A 17,511-nucleotide genomic window follows, 5' to 3' on the forward strand; every position below is an offset into this window, starting at 1 on the left:
TGAGAGGAGCTGCAATGGACCTGAGACCGGGCCTGGGGGTGGGGCGGCGGTGACCAGGGGGGCATGTCCTGTACTTGTGACCATCACATGCAGTGTTACCAGGTATCTCATCTTTCAAGAGAAGATAAGAGATCTGGATTTTTTAAAAATGTGAAAACTCTGATTTTTAAAAAATGTTGGTAACTAAAAAAACAACAGAAAAAGAAATGTGGGCTAAAGAGAACAGCCACAGGCCAAATCCATGTCCCAGGCCTGAGACCTCTGCGGCCTGCTGGCATCGTGGGCCACGCCGATTGGGCACAGGCCTGCCCCGGATTGGGTGCTGCCAGACGCCTGTCAAGGGACAGGCACGGGCCCAGCTGAGTGGGAGGATGGGCTTCCAAGGCAGCCGCAGGCGGTCAGGCTGCACCCAGCGCCCCGCCTGCTTGGTTTTACGGGCAACATCTATTCCCGGCTGTTCCGAGGTTGAAAAACAAGGAGCCCCCAGGGGATCAAAGATTCTTTAGGAGACACACACGACAAATTGCATTTTACTTCACTTTAATTAAAAAATATATAAATACATGCCAGGGGATTTTTTTTTTTCTTAATAAGGAAAGAGGTTGAAAGAACAAAACAAACCCCAAACCTGCCAGGACTCCCCGTTCCTAGGTGGCAGGAGGCCTGCAGGCGGGTCGCAGGCTCAGCCCCAGCCCAGAGGTCAGGGGTGCTGCCTGGAGAGGAGCACGTCTCTGCCGGGCCCTCGGCAGTGGGGCACCCAGCCCCGCTCCGTGACACGTCCCCAAGAGGCCCTGGCCCTCAGGCCACAAGGGCTTTCCAGGGAGCAGGGAGAGTCCTCCGCGGCGGGGTGGCTGGAATCTGGAACGCGAGGCCTGCGTGGATGGGGCAGACCCCCGCGGCCCCCAGCTCCTGACCCCTCACTGGCCAGTGGATGTCCGTACGGAAGGCTCGGGGCCTGGGCAGCCTCGCCTCGGAAGCCCTTGGAGGACGCTCCCCACAACCCAGGTTCCAGAGAGATTGGGAACACGAGGAGGAGAGCAGGCGGGACCAGTGTCTCCAAGCTCTCCCCCAGGCCCCGGGCTGACGAAGCACAGTCCTTAGGGCAGCCCCGGAAGGGCCTGGGGGCAGGCGGGCGGTCGGCCTTCCTTCCAGAGTTCCAGGCCGGGAACCACAGGCGGGGCCGCAGGCTGGGCACACAGTGTCCCCGTGCAGCGGGCGGGACGCAGGGCCCCCTGTGCCCCGACCTCGCCAGGCTGCACCGCACACGTGGGCCCCCCAGGAGAGAACACCCTCTCCTCAGGGCCGGCTGTGGGACAAGAGGCTCAGAAGTGGACCCACTTGTTCCAGTTGGCCTCATGGGGGAAGGCGCGGCCCAGGCGGAGCGTGCAGTCCAGCGTGGGCTCGTAGAAGACCATGGGGCTCCCGCCCGGGCTGGAGGGCGTCTCTGCCTCTCCGCCCGCCGGCTTAGAGAAGAGCGAGACGGCCGGGAGCTTTCTCAGCAGGCGCTTTTGAACGCAGCCAAGGGATTCCAGGCCCTGCAGACGACACAGACAGACCGGTTCACAGAGGCATTCGAGGACCACGTCCTCTGTGCCCAGAGCTGCTCCCAGAACAAACACCTGAACCTGGCCTTGAGAGACGAGTAGGGATTGACCAGGGGGGTTTAGGCAAAAGCCCAGGGCAAGAGAGAGAAGCGCGTGACCAGCATCTGCACAGCGGCCCTGTGTTGAGCAGGGGTTGCAGGCCAGCTTCCAGCTGGGGTTCTGTTTGGCCCAGACCTGCTGTAAAGTGCAGGGAGTTCCACACTGAACTTCCCGTTTCCACTTCTGTTGAGGAGCTGGAGGCCCAGGGCACACAGGGCCGGAGCGCACGGCGGCCATCAGGCCGAGCTGCCCTCAGGAGGCCGCGAGCACGTCTCCAGCTCTCCCTGCCACCCACGGGGGCTTGCCACTCACTACTCACCTGTCCCTGTGGGCCTGTGAGCCTCTGAGCCCTGGTCTAGAGCAAGGGTCAGAGGCAAGACCCCGGCAACGCCGACATGTAGGCCTGGGCAGCAGCTCGGGGCTGGGGAAGGGTGCTGTGAGGGACGGCCTGGGGACACGAACCCAGGGCAGGGGTGGGGGATGTGGGAGGCTGGGCGCCAGCAGCGCTAAAGGGCACAGAGGCCAGAGGCAGGAGGACAGAAGCGGGCGTGGGGCTCGGCCAGCGCCGCGGCCTCGGAGGGCAGCGGGGCTGACGGGGGGTGGGGGAGTAAGCAGTGCGGGGGACACCTGGGGCCTGAGGCTCTTCTGAGGAGCCTGGCTCTCTGCCAGGAGGCCAGTGCCCCCTCGCGGGCTGAGCCTGTACGTGGCGGCCACACCCTAGAGCTCGGCCAGTGCGCCCACCACCCCTGGCCCTCTGAGACTCAAGCCCAGACCCAGGAAGAGGGAGCCGCAGCGGGGGACGGGGACCCAGTGAGGACCCTCCCCGAGCCCAGCCACACCTGGAGCAGCTCGAGCACGGCGAGGGGCTGCAGGACGCCCTCGTAGTGCCGCAGCAGGCAGCTCTCGGGCACGCCGGGCCTGGCCATGACGTGGTGCAGCACGCCCTCCATCATGCCCTTGACCACGGGCGCGTTCAGGCGGCCGTCCACGATGCGCCACGGGCGCGCGATGAAGCGGACGCTCTCACAGTCCCTGCGGGGTGGGCACACGGGCCTCAGGCTCGGTGGGCAAGGGGAGACAGCCACTCCCGCGTGGTCCCAGCTCCGGGGACGGGACACCAAGGCTCGGGGAGGTCTGGCGCCTGGCCTGGGACTCAGGGCTGGGGACCGTCTCCCTCTTGCTCTTCCACCTCCCGCTCCCCTCCCACCTGGACAGACGGGGTCCCAGCCCCATGGCCCACGAGCACCGGACCCACATCACCGCACACTGGTGGAGGTGGGGGGATGGGGGGAGGGAAGAGCTAGGACCTCTGGATTTTCCAGCTCCATCTGGGACCCGGGCCACTGGCTGCCTCCCCTTCTGACCAAGCTCTCAGGTCTATACTCAAAAAAGTTCTACTTCTGTGCTGTATACGGGAGTTCCAGACACACTTTCCTTAGAAGGTTTCTGCTAAAAGCTTAACCAGTGACTGGTCTGACACACAGGGTCCTGGCGTGGGACAGGCCCCAGGGTAGCTGGACGCTTGGCTCGGACCGCATGACTGGGCCCTGGCGGGGGGCTACACCTGAGCTGGGAGAGCACGGCCCCGCCAAGCCGAGGGTGATGTACACACTGGGGCAGGCGCCCCCTCGCCAGAAAGGCTTCTGTGACACCCACTGTTCCCGACGGACCGGGCGCTACAGCAGTCAGCACTGCTGGCCCTCGTCCACCACGTGCAAGGAGCACCTGCCTGGTCCCCCCGTGAGCGGGACCAACAGTCCCTCCCGTGTCCGGGACCCCTGTGCCAGACAGATCTTTGTGAAAGACCTTCACGTAATAACTAATCTTGGACCCTGGGGACAACACCCAAGGCCCTCACCGCTCCCCCCGGCCCAGGCCACCTGAGTCTGAAGCACACTCACCTTTCCCACGCTGCCTGGGAGAGGCCCCCGGCCACAGAACTGTCCGCCAAACCTGACAAGAGAGAAGGGGTGTGGGAGACTGAAGAAGGTGAGGCCCATCTCTCCCTCCCCCATTCATTCCGCAAGTCCTTCTGGGTCTGGGGATAAAGCAGTGAACAAAGCAACAGCAATCCCACTCCTCAGAGCCTTCTTCCCGGGGCGGCGGGGCGTGGGGGGCAAAGCCTGTGCGCCCAGGACAACACGGGACAGACGGCGGGGTGCAAGTGTGCCGGGGAGCGGCGCGCACCTGGAGCCCCGACCACAGAGCTGGGGGTGTGAAAGCCTTGGGCAAAAACATCCCAGAGGGTTACAGCAGGGGAGAGGGAAACGGGGCCCCTGCCAGGCCCCTGGGGAGGCCAGACCCCCCCCCTTTCTGCTTCCTGACAGGGATGCTTCAGGAAACACCTCTTTCCAGAACCAAGAGAGCGCCGCATCCTCGCGATTCACAGGTCGGCTTAGGAGCGTCTGAGGCCTCTGCCCTCTAGTGGAAATACGAGTGTCAACAGGCAAGAGCCTCCCCCTCGAAGTCGAGGCCGTGAAAAGCTGATGTAAAGTCCCCTTTTGTGGCTGCAGCAGGTTCCCCATCAGGCCCCGTGACACAGAATGGGCGGGTAGGGGAAGGTGGGGTGGGGGACAGGGTTTGGTACCTCTGGGGTCTTCAGGGCCCTCCGGAAGCTGGGCCTGACAGCTCAGCTGCTCTTGGCCTGGGGAGCTGGGTACCCCGACACCCTCTTGGTCCTCCTGCCTGGCTTCCGATGCTCTGGGGGGAGGCTCCCTTACGCCTGTGTCCTCAGGAGCTGTGGGCAGGGCAGGCACCTGGGTTTCTGGCTCTTCTGCTCTGGGCCCCGGGCTGGGGGCCAAACGCACGTCCTGGAGTGTGGGCCTCTTTGTGGGGGGCTCCGGGGCACTCTCGGGGTCGGCCCCCCCGCCCTGGCTGTCCATATCTGCACTGGCCCAGCTGGCACGCCTCTTGGCGCTCAGGGGGCCCTGAGAAGGTGGTGCCTGCCTCTCAGAGGGGTCGTCCTCGCTGGAAGGCCCCTCGGGGGGTCTGGCCTGGGGATCTTCTCTTTGAGGGTCAGTGCCCTCCTCTTTGTCTTTTAGCCGCACCGAGTGCAGGAGCCAGGGCTCGGCAGAGGCCACGGACACCAGGCGAGCGGTGTTGCCGCCGACTTCCAGCACCTGCTGTTGCTCTAAGAGGTCCTAGGAAAAGCAGGAGACACTCGGCATCCGTAGGGATCCCCAGGGTCATCGGGGTCCCCTTCCCCTGCCTGAGGTGTTTAAGCGTCCTGAGCAAGTGGCCAGCCCAGCTCCTTCAGGACAGGTGGCTCCGCCTGCGCCCTCAAAGCTGATGTGACCTTACTAGTCTCCTTCTGCCTGGCCAGCTCCTCCTACGCTTAACACCCCGAGGGTTACCAAGTTCTTCTGCAAAAGCCATAATTATTCCCAAGTGAAGGACAGTGACTCCTTCCCTCGTTCACCACGCCCTCTTCCCACGTCCTTGTTCTTATCTACGAGCTGCACCAACTCTGGGCAGCACACAGGGATTCACCAACATCTTTTTCTTTTATATTAAAAAACCCACAAGTCAAGATTCAAGGAGTTTGCCCCTGTTCACAGCCTGGACGCAGGACTCACACCCACAACATGCGGGTCTGCGGAGGGTCAGCTGCGCATGCGCCACTAGGGCCCTGTGCTGGGCACCAGGGAACAGAGGGAGCTGCCTGCCCCTCGCCTCTCGGCAGCCAGTGGGATCCGCTGTCTGGGGAAAATCCTCACCCTCCCTCCCAGGGCCCCAGAGGCACCATGAGTTTTAAGAACAATCCAACACCAAGTGAAAGGTACTCAACAGCCCTCTTGTATTTCCTGCATGGGTAAGAACTCCTTTGATAATGACAAGTATCGACTTTCCCCCCCCACCCCCCCGCCCCAGGAACACATGCAAGGCAGGCACCTCCGCAACATCAGTAACACACAACATCGATAACAACTGACACGCGGGAGGGCAAGCCAGGTCCTGGGGCACTTGATCTAAAAGGTCCAACTCTTCTCACATTCTTTGGGTTCAAGGGTCACTGATGAAAATGGGTCTGGGCAGGTAAAGCTGTAACCAAGCAGGACCCTATGGGGCCTTTGCGGGGCAGGCCTTTCCCCCATACCCTCTGCTTTAGCTCCTCTCTGAAGTACCCAGGTAACAGTATCTGGTGCACTTTCCTGAGTTGTTTTACAGATGCGAACCCCACCCCCACCCCATCAAATGGAAGAAATTTAAATTTGCAGTCCCCAGACCTACTGGCACCTAAGGACTGACAATGTTAACCCCTGTGACACCAACCTGTTCCCTCGCCATCAGCCAATCAGAGAACTGTACACGAGCTGATCACGTACCCTGCAACACCCCTCCCTCGCCTGGCCTTTAAAAATGTTTTGCTGAAACTTTTCAGGGAGCTCGGGGCTTTTTGGGGCATGAGCCACCTGTCTCCTTGCAGGGCCCTGCAGTAAACCTTTCCCCCCTCCAAACTCCGACGTTTCGGCTTGTCGGGCCTCACTGCGCGTCCGGCACGCAGACTCGCGCTAATGAAGCGGTGAGTACTGTGGACCAGGTGCAGGGTATCTGGAGACAGCAGAGAGCTGGGGAGGACAAGGCCCATGGCTTGGGGAGGCTCGGCCAGCTGTGCTGAAGAAACAGGGCCCAGAGTGGCCAGACCTTCTAACGCTCAGGAGAAGCTGGCAAAATTTCAGGCAGGATCTCCTGTCTTCAATGTTGACAACTAATCCAGCTTTTGAAAAAATTCCACTACATGCCCCAAGCCAAGCCCACCCACAGCGTGCGTCTGGCCCGTGAGCTGCTACTTCTGGCTTGGCCACCACAGGCCACCTGAGAGCGCAGCTCACCTGGACGTAGTCTGCGAAGGTCCGGGAGCGCTCCCCGTCCGCCCTCGCCAAGGCCGAGAACCTTCGGCTCAGCTCCGCCCTGTCCACCCCAAAGCAGCCGGCCGCAGCGATGGCCCCCTGGACCTCCAGGGCGGCCAACACGTCTCCGGGTCTGTACCCGGATAGCGCCACCTGGTGGGCGAACTCTTCCAAGCTGCAAGTGTCCTCCTGGCTGTTTATCAGCCTGGTGAATGTGTCAGGGAGGCAGGAGGTTCCCACCATCAGCTCTTCCAGGGAAGTGACTGTGGAGACCAGGAGGACCAGAATCAGCACTGAGAAGCCCCTCCCCTCCCCAGACCAGTGTACAAGCGATGCCGAGGCAGGTCATGCTCCAACACCGACTCACTGCTCCCCAAATGTCCAGGGGTTGCCTTCTGGGTGGACACGGTTGGGCCCCTGGCAGTCGGGTTCCTGGTACATGCCGCCCTGGGCCCTTGACTGCAGCCCACTGGATCCCCAGGGCCAGTATGATTCTCTTGTTCAAGACTCACAGGGAAGGGCACAAAGGTGGGGCTAAGGTCTGAGAACCAGAACCCTGGAGCTCTGGAGGGAGCGGGGTGGTCCTCCACTCAGGCTGCCCAGGCCCCACCCTTCCTGATGCTCCCACGTCCACGGCTCCGCAGACCCCGTGAGATACGCCGGGACCCCTCCATAAGTCCCGACTTTTGTTCACACCAGCCACGGCTGGTTTCTGGTGCTTCCTGTACAAGGTGTCTCTGCTCAGACCACAGGCTATACAGGTCATCACATTTTTGCCTGGGCCAAGCTCCTGAAACAGCACAGAATACTGACTGTGGTTGTGAAGGTAAACACCTCAACATGCGAAAATAAAGGCAAGTCAGACAGAGCGGGAAAGGGGTAGGAAGGGGGAAGAGAAGTGCAGGGACGAGGCCCTAATATTCTCGTTTTATGTGGAGGGAGGAGAGACTGCCAGAAATTAAGGGTGCAGGAAATGGAGGTTTAAGCAAGTCATTATCGTCTCAAAGGCAATCAATAGAAGAACTCAGAAAAGTGTAAAAACTGGAAGTAAAGGAGGTAAGAGATAATGAATATAAGCAGAATACTCATCTCTCACAGCAAGAGGTCAGAAGGCAACACGCAGGCAAAAAGACCATGGTGGGCGCTAACCACACAGCGGGCACGGCCCAGGGCTCCCCAGGTGAGTGGGCAACTCAGGACGCGCACCCCCCGGGCCGGCTGCTACGGAGAGGAGGGCCTTTCCTTCGTTTTCCGCTTTGGCTCCGTCAGCGGTGGCTGCTGCACGTGGCACTGGGAGCCTGGCCATGAGCCCCAGGTCTGGGCCACGGGGCAGCTGGGGGGGTACTCACCGGCGGGCCCGAGCCCAGTGGGCTTCGGGGTGCAGCGCAGCCGGAGCCTGACCCGGCAGGAGTTCACCACGATGCTGTCGCTGGGGTTGAGGTTGCGGTTGCTGACGATGCCGGGGGCGCAGCAGCCCTTCATCAGCAGGTAGTTGGTGTGGGACGCCTGGCGGGCTTTCACCTCGATGCTCCGGCGCTTGGCCCCCGAGCCCTCGTCCAGGTCTTCCTCTTCGTCCTCGTCCTCTTCCAAGGTGCCGTCCTTTCCCAGGCTAGGAGCAGAAAACGGACCTGGACGACGGAGCGCAGCCCAGCCTTCTGCTGGTCTGGCCGCCCCGTCAGAGAGCGGCGCTCTGACCACAGACGCGGCCCTGGCATCCGGCTGTGAGGTCAGGTCAGCACAGGCTGCGCTCCAGATTCACCCCCCTCGTCCACCTTCCATACCCCGCCCCCGCCCCCGTCCCTATACCTGTGTCTCTGCAAGGGCTGTCCCTTCCGCCTGGAAACCCTTCCTAGTCTGTCCAAAAATGCCTGCTTTTCCATTAAATCCCAATTCAGCTATTACGGCCTCAAGGAACCTTTAACGATCCCCCTGCTCTGCCTACCCGACCCTCCGTGCCACACTGTTCTGGGTCCTTCTCTTTGGCGCGGCCCAGTCACCCCCTCCTCTGGCTCCCCCGGCGCCCAGAGGCACCAGCAGGAGGTGCTGCACTGGACACCGTACTGGAATCCCTGGTTCACAGACCCGTGACGCCCCAACCTGGGAGCTCCCGGAAGGCACTGCCGAGGCCCTGCTGTCTTTGTGCGGCAAATACCCACACAATGCCAAGCACGACGCAGAGAAACGCAGCACGTGTTCGTTGAAAATAAAAACCAGATGACTGAGGAAATAAAATTGCAGATGCCACAGCCTGAGAAGAAGTGATGGTGCCCAAAGCCCCCGACGGTGCTCGGAGCAGCACCCCAGCGGCTGCCCCGGCTCTTACCTCTTCATGACCTCGTTCTCCACCATTGAACTGTCCACCACAACGATCTGCTCTGGGATCCTGACGTCCATGGAAACAAGGCCCAAAGAGAAAAGGGTCAGGACGGCCACACAGTGTCCTCCAGGGCCGTCCAAAGAAAATGCCACCAGGTCGCTCGTGGAGTCGTTATTGTCCTGGTCTTTGAAGGAAAAATTATCAGGCTGGTCCAACTTGCCGGCAGCCCGGATTCTGTCGAAGAACTGGAATGATTCTGTGCAGATGGTACTCGGAAAGCGCCACGTGAAAATCCTACACAGAAAGAGAAGGGAAGGGCCTTTCTGAGGACGGGATGCTGGAGGCCTTGGTGCGGATGGGCTGAGGGCACTTCAAATCTTGCCGTCAACACTAAACACACCGGCTTCTCCCTGGAAGCCCTGTTTTCCATCTAGAATGAAGGTGCTGCACCTTTTCATCTAACCCAATACCCTAGGCCTCGTGGTACCAAATTGGGGAAGATGAATGTGCTTTTTGTAATCATCTTTACACAAGGCAAGTCCTGAACCCCTACAGAGGGGAGGGGACATGCGTGTGTTCAATCTCACAGTCTCCACTTGGAGCCTGCAGTCAAGCCCTCGCCTCTGTCCAGAGGGGTGACTTTCCAGACCCTGTAACAACCTCTTGCTGACGTGCCGCAAACTGGGTCTAAAAAGTACATGATGGGGCTTCCCTGGTGGCGCAGTGGTTAAGAATCCGCCTGCCAATGCAGGGGACACGGGTTCGAGCCCTGGTCCGGGAAGCTCCCACATGCCACGGAGCAACTAAGCCCGTGCGCCACAACTACCGAGCCTGCGCTCTACAGCCCGCAAGCCACAACTACTGAGCCCGCGTGCCACAACTACTGAAGCCCACGTGCCTAGAGCCCGTGCTCCCCAACAAGAGAAGCCACCGCAATGAGAAGCCCGCATGCAGCAACAAAGACCCAACGCAGCCATAAATAAATAAATAAATAAATAAATAAATTAATTAATTAATTAATTAATTAATTAATTAAAAAAAAAAAAGAGCAACTTAAAAAAACAGAAAGTACATGATGGCTTCCAAATGAAGTGTGTGAGCCTGCAAGGCAGGCGGCCTGGTACAGCTCGGAGCCGTGAAGATTAGGACCGAGGTTATGCCCAACCGGGAGGGTGCACTTTCAGCTGGTCTAATTATTAGAAACTCATTTTACCCAATTTGATGGGAAAAAGGGAAACAAACTACCTACAAAATTGATGAAACACCCCAACACAAAATACAGCAAGCATTAACCTTATTCCCATTGAAGGGAGGACAGACACTGATGAGAAACTTGGTCCTAGAGGCTGCGTCTCGCACACGAGGCCGCGAGAGGCCCAGGCCGCCCTGCTCTCTGATGAAGAGGGACGCCCGTCACTTCCGCTCACCCGTGCTCCTCTCCGCAGACAGGCCCCGCCCTCCCCGTGCTCACCTGTGGTAGGTCTGGGACAACTGGTAGGACATGGGCGCGAAGGGCAGGGCGCGGTTTTTCTTGGGGCCCAGCATGTGGTTGACCCGGCGCCGGTTGACCAAGCTCCTCTTCTGGTACTCCACAAAGGCCTTCACCAGGATGTGGTCCTTATACTCCCGGTAGAGGCGGAATGTCTGTAACACAGCAGGCCGTGCGTGAACAGGGCTCTCCAGCCGGCGGGGGGAATGCCCAGACGTGGATGCAGAGAAGCCACAGCTGATCATCGACGGAGGAAGCGGCTGGCGGTGGGGGAGAGCCCGGAGGAAGCCCACGTCCCGCCGGTCGGCCTGCACCCAGCTTCACGTCACCTCAGAGAGGACAGAGGACAGGCAACTGCAGGGAGAGGCAGGCTGCGCCCCACGCCTATCTCTCTGGCCGCAAAGACGCTGGGAGCTGACGCAGAATCACCCCTGATACCACTGTATCCCTTACCCCTACCTAACCCAGCAGCATGTCTGCTGGGCTCTACCCCCAAAAAACGTTCCCAGACGCATCTGGTCGGTGCCATCTACACTGCCACCATCTGGGCCATGCCACCATCGTTTCTCCCCGTGGCCTCCTGCCAGCCGTTCTTGCTGCTTCCTGCCCCCTGCCCCCAGCCCGACCACTCTGCACAGCAGCCGAAGTAGCCCTTCGATGCCTAAATCAGACCACGCGTTCCTCCCCCGCCTCGAGAGCCCCAATGGCTTCTGTCTGCAGGCGGAAGTCCTAGGCTTGACGAGAGCCCCGTGAGTGGGACCTGGCCCACCACCCTGGCCTCGACTCCTACAGTAAGTGCAGCCCTTGCTCACTACCCTCCAGCCTCACCGGCCTCCTTACGTTTCTTGAAACAGCCAAGGCACTCCCGCCTCAGGGCCTTTGCACTTCCCGCTCCCATTTCTGGGACAGCACACTCCCCCAGTCCCCGCGTGGCTGACTCCCTAACATTCGGCTCTCAGCTCACACACTTCCCCTCAAAGGCCAAATCCTCCTCCGTCCTGCTCCTCTGCAGTCAGCTCTATTACATTAACCTGTTTCCTTTTCTCCGTAGTAACTGTGTCTACCTGAAGTGATCTCATTTGTTGATTCACTGTCACTCTCTTCCATAAGAACACAGATTCGACTCTTACTGCTGCCCCAGCAGGCGCCTGGCACCCAGCATGGGGCACACATGGAGGGCGGTGTTGGGTACTAGGTGCAGAGGCTCCGCCCGTGGGCCACGCCGCCATGGCTCCCTGGCTCGCAGATGCGGATCCCGCCCAGAGGAGGGGCAGCTCAAAGGACTGCGGGACCGGCAGTCCCGTCATTCCAGTTTTCCGAACAGCGCTGGTTCAATCAACTGACAGCAAAAGTCAAGTACACACCAGCCTCCAGGAAAGTTCAAAGCACTGGCCAAGAACACCTGCAGGCATGGTCTGAGAATCCTGGCTTAGAAAGTTCTCTGCTGCACTGACCCCGGGACCCGAGGGTGACAGGAGACTAAGGCTCACGGACTTCGAGGGATCTTCCGAGGCCACGCTGCTGGGAGGGGCGGGACCAGGAAGAGGACGAGGTGTCGTCCTCGAGCCAGTGGCCAGGGGATTGGGAGTCAAGTGGTGGTCAGTTGGGGTGCTGGGGCAGCATGGGGTTGGCTCTCCCGGAGACAGAGGGGGGTCTGGGCACACACTGGGCCCCGTCAGTCCGAGGTGCGCACAGTGCCCTCGACTTCTCCAGGTACCACCTCTACGTCAGTCCTGGTGCACGGACGAGCAGCCTGACGGGGACAGACTGAGCGGGGCGGAGGGAAGAAGCAGGGAGCAGCCGCTAGGTCATCGCTGCCTCCCCCCAAGCGCAAGTGGAAGCTGAATCCAGCTTCCTGTGAAGCACCTGCACCTTCTGCTCGTCTCTTCCCCGTGACGACGAGGATGGGCACACCCCCCAGACGGCCGCTGGCGTGGAACAGGAGCGCACAGACCACGCACAGTGAGTGGGGAGTGTGGCACAGCCCGTCAGACTCCCAAGAGGCTGGGCTGTCACAGACACAGTGAACTACCGCCATCTGGGGTGCCTGTGACGTCCACCTTCCTGCAGCACACTTCCCGGAAGCTCGGGGCTGCAGGGAGCCTGGTAGGATCCTGGGTGGCCTCTGACCTCATCCCTTTTCTTTTTTTTTTTTGGAGGTCGGCGGGGCACGCCACGTGGCTTGTGAGATTTTAGTTCCCTGACCAGGGATGGAACCCGGGCCCTCGGCAGTGAAAGCGTGGAGTCCTAAACACTGGACCACCAGGGAATTCCCTGACTTCATCCCTAATGACCTCCCACTCCTTGCTGCCAAGGGGAGGGGGTCCCTGAAGAAGGGCCCTGTGTCCTCCTTGGGCTCAGGTGCTCTCCCTCATGCGACTTCCCACACCCTGGGTGGTCAGGGAGAGTGACAGCCCCTTGGCACCATCCCTACCGCTCAGACCCCACCTGGAAATGGAGCTGGAGGAAGGAAAAATGAGGCCACGGCCCCGGCTGGGACACAGGGACCAGGCTCTTGCCATAACTTGGGGGCTGGGCTTTCTCGTGTGACGGGGGCTTGGACTGACCCCCTCGAGGTCCTGCTAGCTCTAACCCCGGCTGGGCAGGACAGCTCGTCAGGGCTCTGCCCCCTCCACTCCTGACTGCACACTGTGGGGTGGGGCTTGGGGCCCACGTGCCACAAGAGCTCTCCAGTTGACTCTGAGGCATCCCCACAAAGTGTGGGACAGCACCCGTCTGAATAGATCAGTGGGATGAGAAATAACACCAGCCTTTTGTTTTCTTACTTTTTTTCCCCCGCATGTCCCAAACCGGCTTGAAGAGCTGAGTTTAGGGTTTAGAGACTAAATACAAAAGTAGACAGGCTCTGCTTGGAACACACTTTTGCAATCCTTAGAAACAAGGGAAGCACGGGCTCGGGGAGAGGGCCCCTCTGCTGGGGGCTTGGAGCCACACAGACTCAGGTTAGATGGATGAGCTCTGGGATCTTGGGCATGGGCTTTTTAACTTCTCTGAACCTCAAGTTTTCACACTTGTAAAAGAGCACTTCCCAGGCTCAGCGCGGGGCTGAATGAGATCCGCCTTTCTCGTTCATCCTCATTCGGCCACGATAAAGCAGCATTACAGTTCTAGTAAGTTCTCAGGAGATATATGACTCAACGCCTGCAGAAAGGCAGCTTTCCCACTGGGCGATATCTAGCGATCAAAATATGTTGACATCTGTCCGTTATAATTGGAAAAGATATGCCATGTAGTCCAATTACTTTCTCAGCTCTTTTGAGAGGCTCATTTCCTCTTCTGCCTAATTTTCTGCCTTCAACATCAGACTCAAAACCTCAGCGCTGGGAGGGATTTTGGAGGTCACCAGATCCTGTGCCCATACTTCAAAGATGAACGGGGGAGTTCCCTGGCGGTCCAGGGGTTAGGACTCGGTACTCTCACTGCTGTGGCCTGGGTTCAATCCCTGGTTGGGGAACTAAGATCCCAAAAGCAGCGCAGTGCGGCCAAAAAAAAAAAAAAAAAAGATGAACAGAGTGAGGGCTAGAGTCTCAGGGGCAATCAGGTCCTCTGAGGCCCTGCAGTGAAGAAGTGAAGGGGTGGAAACCTCACAGGGCCCGGCCTGGGAAAGGCCCCGGTTTCCAGAGCACTGCTGTGAAGCTGACGTTGCGTCCCCGACACCCACCTGAAATGACTGGTAGATCTCCATCTGGCTGTCCGAGAGGGCCAGTGTGCTCTGGATCAGGTTCTGGAGCACCAGGAAGTGGATGTCATCCACGCTGAAAGAGACGGGGCAACAGGGCCACGTGAGCCCACAGGCCGCAGGGCACCGCGCATCTTGGGTAGATTCGGTCTCAAAAAAGTTTTCAATCTCACAAAAGTGATACGAATGTCCAAACTAGTCATAAACCAAAACAAAAGAAATGATGGTTTTTATGCCTTACTGATTGGTCCATTTTCACAGGGAAAAAGTTTCAGTCTGGTGGGTAAGGGGTGACATAACCTGGAAACGGGTTTTCATGACAACTAACTCATGTGGTTAGTGCTTAGATTTTCTTTTTGTCTAATTTTAAACAACTGTTTCTCCAATGAGAATAGGCTTTTCATTGAATACAGAGCTAAAAATCAAACTGAATATTGATTATCCAAGATGGAAAGAAAAGGCTGAGGCTTCTTTCTTTTTTTTTTTTTTTACTTTTCGCCGCGCTGCGTAGCATGTGAGATCTTAGTTTCCCGACCAGGGATCAAACCGGTGCCCCGTGAAGTGGAAGTGTGAAGTCTTAGCCTCTGGACCACCAGGGAAGTCCCAAGGGAGTTTTTGCTTGGGAAGTTCACGGGCTAGGAGTTCAAACCCCTTCCCCAACCCGTCCTCAGGCTGGGCCAGGGACAGGCGGGGTGAGGGGTCAGCACACGCTCCCCGCACAGGGCCTAATAATAAATAATTTAGTCTCTTTGGGCCCAATGGTCTCTGTTGCAGCCACCCAACCCTGCCGTCAGAGCGTCAAAGCAGTGCAGGCTACACGTGCAATGGGTGTGGCTGTGTTCCAATAACACTTTCTTTCCAGAAATCGGCGCCAGGCTAGATTCAGCCCTAGATGACCCTGTGCTAGGTTGCAGACAACCCAATCAAGCAGCCGAGGAAAAGGCACTGGGTCTGTCAGTACTTGCCTATTAAGTTCATCCTCTTTCCTGACTTGATCTTTTTCATCTCCAATCATCAAAACTCGGTATCTGCATAGGAAACAGAAGAACTTGTGAACGGAGCCCAGCTGACCTCCCATAGCCAAGGTGATGCTCGTGGGAGGTGGTTACTGATTGGCTAACGTGGTGGAAAAAATAGTAAAGTCCCTAAAATTGAAACACGTACGTGTAAATTAAAATGAGAAAACACCACGTTCTGCCCATCGAATTGAGTGTGTTGCAAGAATGAGGGTTGAGGAAATGAGGAATGTTCGTTCACTGACCATTTTGAGGCTACAAGGAGATGTTAACTCACAGGGAGCGACTGTTAGGTGTTACTGGAGGACAGACAGCTGTGGGCTCACCATGATGAAAAACAAGCATAAGGAAGAAGGTGGGGAGAAAACACTCCACAGGGCATAGCTGTATTAGGTGATGGCATTATAGGTTAACCCCTGACCTACTTTTCTGAGCTCCAAGTAATATTGTTTTATTGTGTTCATACCAAGCAAATAAATATAGAAGTAAATTGTAGAACTCTACAAAAAAACACGGCCATCTATTTGAGACATTTCTTTGGTTTCTACAAAACTAAAGTCAAAACTCATCTTTGCAATCGTCAATTCTTCCTAAAATTTAGGAACAAGACAAAGCACCTTTTCAGAAAAACGTGACCTGATTTTGGTCAAACAAGAAAATATTTGGAACCGTCTTCTTTTTTGCTTTGCCTGCCAGAATGCTCAAGATCAAATTCAGTGGTAAACTGTTACAGCTGGAACTTTTTTCTCTCCTCTAGATGGGTCATGAACTCTTATTTAAAACTCTTAAACTTCTTCTTTTATAACTAAAAGTTGCCCCACACATTTATTGAAAATATGTGGGAAGAGAAATTATATATAGGTAAACAGGCCACTTGAAACATCTTCAAGACTGAAGAGAACAACCATGCCACTTGCGGGTTCTGGGGAGGAGTTTGTGGCGAAGGCAAAATCTGTAAACGGCTACAGATCGCTCCTTGGCCCTGGCACACAGTGGGCACGACATAAACTATTTGTTGGGTGAATGAAAGGACGAGATCCCCAACGGAAATGCAGACGGCTCACTGAAAAGGTACCACACAGTTCACAGTGGGACCTGATGGATGGAAGAAATGTGGAAATACAGTGGCGAGAGGGACTATCCTGATGAGGACGGTGAAGAGAAGGGATTCACATTTGGATCAAGCAGCGGAAATAGGTCTGGTTCACAGCACTCAAGATTTTCAAGTTTCACAGGTCTGGGCTCAAACCCAAGTATGTTCTTTTCCAGATGCCCAGTGGTTGAGCCGGAAAGAGCAGGGGCTCTGGGGTCAGACCTACCTAAGTTCAAATCCCGGCCTGGGGCTCACTAGCACTGTGACCTTGGGAAGTTAAGTACATCTCAGAGTTTCCTCGTGCTTAAAATGAGCCATCACAGCAAAAGGACTCAAATACCTGAGTAGGCCAGAATTAAGTCAGAGCAGGGCCTCCATGGAATGGAAGGGAGTGCTTGGTGGGGCGCGAGGGATGGCAGTGCCTCCCCATTTTCAAGTCGCCCATGAGAGGAGACGAGGGCGTCCAGAGTCAAGGGTAGTGCAGGGTTCGCTGCAAGGTCAAGTGGAACTGCTGGTGGGGGACACACCCGTGGCGGTCCTGGCCGGTGACTTTTCCTCTTGCCCCAAGGTTCACACAGAACCTTCCCAAGGGAACCTTACCTGGCAAACAGCTCCTTGAGTGTGTCTGGGATTTCAAGGTTAGGATTCTTTAGGGCTGAACTGAACTTCTCTTTAAGCTTCTCCACAAATTCTTTAAACTCGCTGGCACAAACCTTTCAACATGAGAGAATGAGATGTTAAGCCCTTTTTCTCCCTGAATGGAGGTTTCACTAAGACACATTGAGGGAAAATCTTGTAGCAAACTCCCTCGGCAGCGACCTCCCAGAGACAATGACAGAAACACTGTCTCCTGTGCCCTCCTGCCTCCCCAGCCCCCCCGGGAAGGTGACAGATGCTCGCCACTTCACTCGGAGATGGAGAGAGCCTTACACCTGCGCCGCCAGCACTCTCCCCCGAGCCCCAGATGGGAGCCCCGAACGTGTCCTGTGCAGTCTCCTCCAATCAGCAGGCCTGTGTCCCCTCGTCGCCTCCCTCCCCCCAGGTCTGTTCCTCTGTGACTCACCTGTGCAAGTCGGCCTCCACCGCCACGCTCAACCGTGAACCCCAAACCAGACCCCTCCTCCTCTGTACCCAACCTGCGACCATCCCAGTGCAGACCTGGATCACAGCGTGGTCCCTCACTGCCTCGCCACCCCCAGGCTCACACCTCCAACTCATCCTCCATGGTATGGCCAGCAAACCGACCTCGTCACCCTGTCACCCGGTGTCCAGCGCTACAGGACAAGTTCACACTCCTCCCTGACGCCTCTCGCTGCCGTCCTCCCATGGGGCACCTTGCCTTCCTTCCTCCTCTGCCTTTCCTCGGCTGGTTCCTCATCTCTGCAGTCTGGGCTCAGTGCTGA

The 17,511-nt window shown here is 57.6% G+C and overlaps 1 protein-coding gene across 6 annotated transcripts in view; it reads right to left on the reverse strand.

The window, feature by feature from the left end:
* Window positions 1-557: 557 nt before the first annotated feature.
* Window positions 558-17,511, reverse strand: part of GTF3C1 (general transcription factor IIIC subunit 1) — a 73,255-nt gene continuing 56,301 nt past the window's right edge. For 2 of the 6 annotated variants that reach the window (XM_036824727.1, XM_036824731.1), the window contains 11 exons: window positions 16,709-16,821; window positions 14,965-15,027; window positions 13,982-14,075; window positions 10,282-10,454; window positions 8,817-9,104; window positions 7,843-8,102; window positions 6,476-6,756; window positions 4,231-4,783; window positions 3,545-3,596; window positions 2,483-2,675; window positions 558-1,535 (listed from right to left, as the gene is read on the reverse strand). In XM_036824727.1, the coding sequence (XP_036680622.1) occupies window positions 1,323-1,535; window positions 2,483-2,675; window positions 3,545-3,596; window positions 4,231-4,783; window positions 6,476-6,756; window positions 7,843-8,102; window positions 8,817-9,104; window positions 10,282-10,454; window positions 13,982-14,075; window positions 14,965-15,027; window positions 16,709-16,821 (2,283 nt within the window). In that variant the 3' untranslated portion in view covers window positions 558-1,322. Of the gene's footprint in view, window positions 1,536-2,482; window positions 2,676-3,544; window positions 3,597-3,988; window positions 4,065-4,230; window positions 4,784-6,475; window positions 6,757-7,842; window positions 8,103-8,816; window positions 9,105-10,281; window positions 10,455-13,981; window positions 14,076-14,964; window positions 15,028-16,708; window positions 16,822-17,511 lie in introns of those variants that run through there. The other 4 variants (XR_005016389.1, XM_036824728.1, XM_036824729.1 and 1 more) reach the window with 4 other exon arrangements.

This window comes from Balaenoptera musculus, chromosome 15, assembly GCF_009873245.2.
Source record: "Balaenoptera musculus isolate JJ_BM4_2016_0621 chromosome 15, mBalMus1.pri.v3, whole genome shotgun sequence".
Taxonomy (NCBI): domain Eukaryota; kingdom Metazoa; phylum Chordata; class Mammalia; order Artiodactyla; family Balaenopteridae; genus Balaenoptera; species Balaenoptera musculus.